Source organism: Sinocyclocheilus anshuiensis, unplaced genomic scaffold, assembly GCF_001515605.1.
Source record: "Sinocyclocheilus anshuiensis isolate Anshui unplaced genomic scaffold, SAMN03320099.WGS_v1.1 scaffold659, whole genome shotgun sequence".
Lineage (NCBI taxonomy): Eukaryota > Metazoa > Chordata > Actinopteri > Cypriniformes > Cyprinidae > Sinocyclocheilus > Sinocyclocheilus anshuiensis.
The window spans coordinates 188,047-195,594 of NW_015549698.1; the positions used below are offsets into that span (position 1 = coordinate 188,047).

Below are 7,548 nucleotides of genomic sequence, written 5' to 3' on the forward strand. Positions count from 1 at the left end.
TGTCCTCTTTTGGAAGGCCAAACAAAGTAGTTTCGCTTTCACAACAAAACACACAGCGCCTTCACGACATGGCGGCGGCAGCAACAATACTACAGCGAGAATAAAAGTTACGCCTTCTTTCTTTGCGTGAACATTTGGGCGGCGTTATGCAAATCTTCCCACATCTTGACGTAGACATGTGGGAGCGTGTTAGAACGAGCCGTTTTAGGTAGGCGTGGTTGACTCTTAACTTTTATAAAGAATATCTCTTTGGATTTGAGACTTTAGTCTTTGCAACTTTACAAATCTTCTTTATGCACCAAGAGCTTGTAACACTTCAAAGAGAAAGGAAAATTTTAAATCGCATCATTTGACCCCTTTAAAGTTAGTGAGTCCATGCTAACGTACAAACCTAAATAACTAACTCTTCTCAAGTCATGTACAGTGTAGGTCAAAAACACATGAAGGTCATTTCAGTGCCTTTCCATAGTAAACTGATTAAATATAAAATTAATTAATTTTACATTTACTGATTAAAAGTAAATTAATTTAATCATACCCTGAACAGTGTTGATCCTAGATGTTGTCATCTACGACCATAACATGAGGCTTCTCCAGCTTGCATTGTGATCTGTAACCACTTGCTTCCAAATTAATCTTGTTACCCACCATATTTATTTTAAAATCTTTTATCCCTTCATGGCATATTTAAGTCCTACTTGAATGTTCCTCGACGAGAGGTGGTCCTTTTGTGTCCTAAATTATTCAAAAACATCTTGGGACAAGGGTTTCACACTGACAGCTGTCATTGTAAGACAGTTAGTAACTAAAGGGGGCGGGGCTTACCGATAAGTCAATTCTGCTCCTGGAGGTCCACCTTCCTGCATAGTTTAGCTCCAATACACCTGCCTGGAAGTTTCTAATGATCCTTGATTAGCTAGGTCAGGTGTGTTTATTTAGGGCTAGAGCTTAACTTGGCTTGGCCCTCCAGAAGCAAGGTCAAAGCCACTAGAACACTTAAAAATAAAGGTGCTTAAAAGGTTCTTCACAGCAATGCCATAGAAGAACCATTTTTGGTTCCACAAAGAACCATCTCTTTCTTACCTTTTTAAAATCTGAAGAACCTTCTTTCGCCGCAAAGAACCTTTTGTGAAACAGAAAGGTTCTTCAGATGTTAAAGGTTCTTTATGGAACCATTTAGACAAAAAAAGGTTCTTCTATGGCATCGTGAAGCACCTTTATTTTTAAGTCATAAGTCAGATTAGTGTGTTATGTGTAAGCCAGGTTAAAGAGATGGGTCTTTTAATCTAGATTTAAACTGCAAGAGTGTGTTTGCCTCCAGAACAATGTTAGGTAGGTTATTCCAGAGTTTGGGCGCTAAATAGGAAAAGGATTATTATATGCAGAGTTTTTAGGTCCTATAATTAACACTAAGAAATTACTCATCCAGTTTTTTATATCGACTATGCATTCCGCAAGTTTTTCAACAAATTACCTGCTTAAGAGTGAAGGCAAGCCTGCAACCATTAGCCAAAAATGCGTAACGGCTAATGCTAACAGAAAGGAGACCAAAGGCTGTTTTATTTGAATGGATGTCAATGGAGGAGAGGCTTCATTACGCTGAATAAACAGCTTTTTAGAGAAAACAGTTCATCATTTAATGAATCGACAGCCTGGCTGTATGAATGAATCGGCTAATAATGGCTAATAATGAATCGGCTAATAATAACGGCTAACAATGAATCGGCTAATCCTCAACATGTTTTACACTTAGCAATACTTTTGGATTTAACTATTTTTAGAGTTTACACTGAAAAAAATGCCATTTTATAAGAAAAGTCACTGACTTTTTGCGACAGGTGGGATTCAGTTTATTGCACTTCTCATTCATTCCTATGGAATCCGTAAATAACGATTGAGTGTCGCACAACTCTGACTGAACTTCAATTATGTCAAGGCTGTAATGTGATTGGTTATTACGCCACACGTGATCCAAGTTAGCCATTAGGCTTTCTCCAATAGTAAGTCATACAAACACTCTCATCTCCCTATATTAAGACAATCTCTGGCAGGATCATGGAGCATGGGCTCATTTGATTTGTGGCAGTGCATAAATGCCAACATCCTTGCACAGAGAGTTATCACGGCAAACACTGCTCTGCATTTTATTTTCAGAAAATGTACTAGTTTTCTCTAAGTATATTCTCTGGATTCTGCAAATTTATATATATTTATTCATCCATCTTTCCATCCATGCTTTTTTCTTTCCTCAGAAGTGGAATGTGAGTCAAACCAAGATCCGTGTGATTTCTACCGTTCTTTTCATTTTGTTTGGTTGTCTCCTCTTCGTCGCCCTGCCGGCCATCATATTCAAACACATTGAGGGCTGGAGTGCGCTGGAGTCCATCTACTTTGTCGTCATTACCTTGACAACCATCGGCTTTGGAGATTTTGTCGCGGGCGAGGGCGAGCGACGCCAGCTCGAAGAGAACAGTGGTGAGTATAAACGACACACATTCATGTGATTAGTAGTTTGCAAAATGGATTATAGCATCATGTCTTGTTTGTTCAGGTGGTTCTGAGTTGGAGTACCTGGACTACTACAAGCCCCTGGTGTGGTTCTGGATCCTGATTGGTTTAGCGTACTTCGCTGCTGTTCTCAGTATGATTGGAGACTGGTTTCGTGTCATATCCAAGAAAACAAAAGAGGAGGTATGTTCTCATGTGAGGCAATAAATTATGCAATCTTTAAACAATAGCTGCACCCACACATCTATGCAAGGCTTTAAAACCAACATGAAATTAAAACTGAACCTATTTACAGGGTTAGTTCACCCCCAAATAAAAATTCTGTCATAATTTACTCACCCTCATGTTGTTCCAAACCCAATGCAATGAAATGTACAGTATGCATGTTGGTCAGTATTTATATGTGAATAAAACCCTAAACTAACTATCATATAATGCAATCATATCTCTTCAAAAGACTTGGATTAAACCGCTGGATTCATATGGATATAATTTATTTCAATAGCCCGATACGTGATGTAAACAGGATTATTAAATATTAGATATTTCATATTATTAAATACAAAGAACAAACATTTGTTTTATTTGTTTTATCCAAACACTATAAAAATGGTTTGTATCAAATAAAGAGAAGTTTAAAAAAAGAAAATCATCAAACCAACATCTGTCTCCAGTACTCCTAGCAACTATCAGAGTTTGGTTCCCTATTTCATAACTAACCATAATGTTGCTCCAAACCATTTTGCTGTATTTGCTTTTTTTATCCAATGGCAGATGATGGCAGATGGTCATGTCTGTCAAGCGCTAAATAGGGAAAAACAGCAGAGTCAAAGAAGTTTCATTAAAATCCATAGACTTAATTTATTTCTGTCATGACAACTTGAGGGATTGGCATGGTAATGTACATGACAATGTTAATGTATTTGGTCTTGGCAGAATAGATCTGCTACGCTGCTGCTGCTGCTGCTGCTGCAGAGCAAGTACCGAGACTTGCTACTGCCAATACATCCACAACATGCTGCTGTGAGCATGTAAGAAATATTGCTGCTGCAAATATAACATACATGAAATAACCCCAGTATAGCATACATGAATCACCTCGTAGCAGATCTATACAGGTGGAGCTGGGGAAGGGGGAGGGTTTCTGAAGCAAGCTGCAACTGCTACGGCAAGCACTAGTCATGTATTTGAATGTTGAGCAGCGAGCTCTACCGATAAAGGAGAGAACCAATCAGCTGTGCCATGTGATAATGATGTCATTAGGTCAGATTGAGTTAGACCTATCGGACTGCGCCATCTAGAGTTTCATGCCAGAACTCTGTATATATTCTATGTATTCTGAAGTCATATGATAGCATTTGTGTAAAGAACAAACTAAAATATTTTTAAAATAATTTTTCACTCATAACATTCCCCTCTCATCCATCTCCCAAATGTCATTCTCATTCCACAAATTTGAAATGAAACATTGTGTTCATTAAGGCATGCGAGAACATATGGCAGTTGGTTTCAACTTGGTTATATTTGTCTAAATTTGCCATTTGTACTTGCAAATAATGATTGAATGTCACAAAGACAACCATATGCTTTCAGAAAACTTGGCACATGAGTCAAACAGACCACTTTTATGGTGTTTTTCCTTTTTTTTTTTTTGTTCTTTTGGAGCATGTGGTTTGGTCGCAATAAAGTGCTATTATATGGAAAAAGAGCTACATAAAGCTCCTTCAAAAAAGTTACTTCAAAAATTTCGCTTCGAACAGCATGAGTAAATAATGACAGAATATTTAGTGCACTAACCCAAAAACATTATTTTGTAATATCAATCTATTTCTTTTGGGCATATAGGTAGGAGAATTTCGAGCTCATGCCGCTGAATGGACTGCTAATGTGTCCGCTGAGTTTAAAGAGACACGCCGGCGATTGAGTGTCGACATTTACGACAGATTCCAGCGTGCTGCATCGATCAAGCGCAAACTGTCCGCTGAAATAAACCTCAGCCCACCTGTCAATCCGCAGATGACACCAGGGAAACGTGCACGTTCAGTTAACCTTGGAGATGAGAGAGAGGTGTATCCCTACACGTTTGTACGAAACGGAAGCTTATTCCTCAACGGTCTCATCCCGGATTACGCTGATCATCGGGATATCACTAAAACACAAACAAAATGAACTAGAACTAAAGATGTTCACTGATAAACTGTGAAAAGATAAGATGTATAAAAAAGAATACAACGAAAGAAAAAATAAGGGGGCAAAGACTTCACATTTTATATAAAGAAAATATGCTCTTACTTTTAATGTGGACAAAAATCATTGTTTTCCATTGACGGCCATGCAATAGTAGCCATGTATTCTAATTAATAATTTTGTTAGCCACGTATAACAAGTTATTTAATTTTTTTAATTTATATGATTACAGATCAATATACTGTAGATGTTTCACAAGCTTTCTGTGGCAAGGCTCTACAAGGCATGACAGTCTTTCTTCTGCAAGAATGGGCTAATATAGACAGCCGAGCAACTGCAATTGAAATGAATAGGAATGCTAACGGAGAGCTCTCTTGAGGTTGTGTCTAACACACTACAAGACTATATCTACAAAGCCTGACTTTTGGTTCTGCCAGCAATGAACGAGTCACTAGAAGAATGAAGTCACTACCAGAAGAGACACAGTCGACAGGTAGGTGAAAGTGACTATAGCAGTCCTGCTGTCAGTCATGTCAAAATTATCATATTTATGAGATGAGCACACATGAACATCACCACAATGTCTTAATTACCAGTTACAGAGACTTCTTTAAGGATTGTTTTAACCCTCCTAAGAAAAAAGGGTCACACATTGGCTGCTGGCTGGTTTTATTTAATTCTTTTTAGATCTTACTTAGGTGATAAATTCTGTTTCACAATTATTTGTACACTCTCAAAAAAAAGGTACAAAAGGGATCACTGGGGCAATACCCTTTCAAAAGGTACTGATATTGCAAGTGATAGTTAAATTTAAGGTAATAAAATACACCCTTTAGGGGTAAATAAGGTACAAAGGCATGCCTTTTGAAGGGGTATTGCCCCGGCAACAGCTTTTGTACCATTGTCTGATAGTGTATAAGCAAATGTTTGGAACTTCTCAACAGTAACAATTTACACTACCCTTCTAAAAGCTGAAATATAAAGACAATATGATAATTTAACATGTTTTTGGACCAGGTTGCTTCCATCTGATGAAAAAAGATAAATAACATGACTTCATGTCAAAATCACATTATGATAGCGAAACTGTTCTATGCATCCAGCAGCTGCACAACATTTCTAGATTTTATGCATAAAACACATTTGGATTTTTTGTCATAGACATAAAAGTATGACTTTTCGTAAAGCTGCTTTGAAATACTGTTTATTGTGAAAAGCCACTATACACATAAATTTGACTCAACTTAATGCATACAGCCAAAGCCAACCATAGCACTCTTTTAAATGTTTTATGGTCTCACCCACTTCATTTGTGTGTGCCTTTGTTCAATATTGTTGATGATATATAGATTTCACTCAAAATAATTAAAAACTATTTCTCTGCCCTACAGTCCTCCCCATTGATTTCCTATGATCAGTCACCTTTGACAGCCAATGTGTGTCTTTTTTATGACCACTCATCAAATGAAGGCCAGTTTTTTTTCTTCTTCTTCTTCTCCAGATTGTGTATTTCTAAAAAGTAACCAAGTTACTTTTCAGTTCAAAAATTACTGAAACGCTTTTTGGGCTAATGCAGCCACTGAATGTGTTGATTTGTGACTTGAGGTCTGAAGTGGACTCGAAGGCAGCAAAAGTATCTGAGCACAGGGTGCTCAAGTGTAGGGGGTCATTGTGGAGGCAGGTATAAAAGTGTTCTTCATGTAACATATTGCTCCAAATATAATCAAAAAAGCTTTTAACACTGCAAGTATTTGTTTGTGCAGTGCAGCTTCAGTTGAACCATTCCCATTTTTGATGTGCTGCATGACTACTCCAGGCACTTTTTCCTGTGTCCTTGCTATTAGCTTAAGTCATGCTGTTTCTGGGGCCAAGCCTCTACTTCATGTCAAGTGAGAACACTCTCAACAGCTGTTTATGCTTTTAAAAATTCACAGCGTACACTACCGTCTGTGGATTCATGGCATCTGGGAAACATGCTTTTTAACAATTCACAAAACATTAATCACTGTTGAGCCATTTGAGATTTTGGTATGGAGATAAAGGTTAGGGTCATGATTTTTCTGTGGTATACAGCACACCGTGGGTGTATATTAGGACCATTTATTGTTTGGTTATGGGATCTGAAGCATCGTTTGGACCCAAAACGATGATGCATGGCATCAGACTTAAGTGCATGGGTGAAGAGCATGACTGTTTGGTTCCATGTGGATTTAACCTTCTCTCTTTTAAACCTTCTAAAATTATTCAGATAATCATTATGGTGTTCTCAAATAGCCCTTATAAAATGAGCTTTACTGTACAAAGCAATGGATTCCATTGAAAATTAAGTAGGATACAAATGTAGCGTCTGGACCAATCAAACACACAATATATATTTTGTTAGCTATATTTAACAAATACTCTGTAACACCCCTCAGTTAACAAGCCATATGAGGACCTATGGACCCTTCCCCCCGAAATGCGTAACACCCCAAGTTGTCTGTGAACGAGGCCCAGGACCCTGGTTACCATGGCAACCCTGACACCAGATAGATTTTACGACCTAATGGCATGTTGAGTGTCCTCCCCCTCTCACTGCATGTTCCATAGGAAGAGACACAGTGCACAGTAGAAATGGACTCTTTTCTAATGAATCCATAGGAAAACCTTTCTTTGAATGAACACACATATCCTTCAGGTCATTGTGTATGTTGTCTTTGAGATTTTATACTGTTTTATGCAGGCTTATTTAATTATTCATATTTCCCCATGAGCTGATTCGCTACACAAACTATAATTTTATAGTTGCTGATATATATCCCCCAACTCAAGCTGATTCATGGCTAGTGGGCAGCTTCAACATATGCAGATTAG

The 7,548-nt window shown here is 37.9% G+C and overlaps 1 protein-coding gene across 1 annotated transcript in view; it reads left to right on the forward strand.

Moving 5' to 3' along the window:
- Window positions 1-4,756, forward strand: part of LOC107660545 (potassium channel subfamily K member 2-like) — a 45,205-nt gene extending 40,449 nt beyond the window's left edge. Inside the window, exons 5-7 of the mRNA XM_016449863.1 lie at window positions 2,253-2,475; window positions 2,552-2,691; window positions 4,354-4,756. Of these exons, the coding sequence (XP_016305349.1) occupies window positions 2,253-2,475; window positions 2,552-2,691; window positions 4,354-4,677 (687 nt within the window). The 3' untranslated portion in view covers window positions 4,678-4,756. The remainder of the gene's footprint in view (window positions 1-2,252; window positions 2,476-2,551; window positions 2,692-4,353) is intronic.
- The last annotated feature ends 2,792 nt before the right edge of the window (window positions 4,757-7,548 follow it).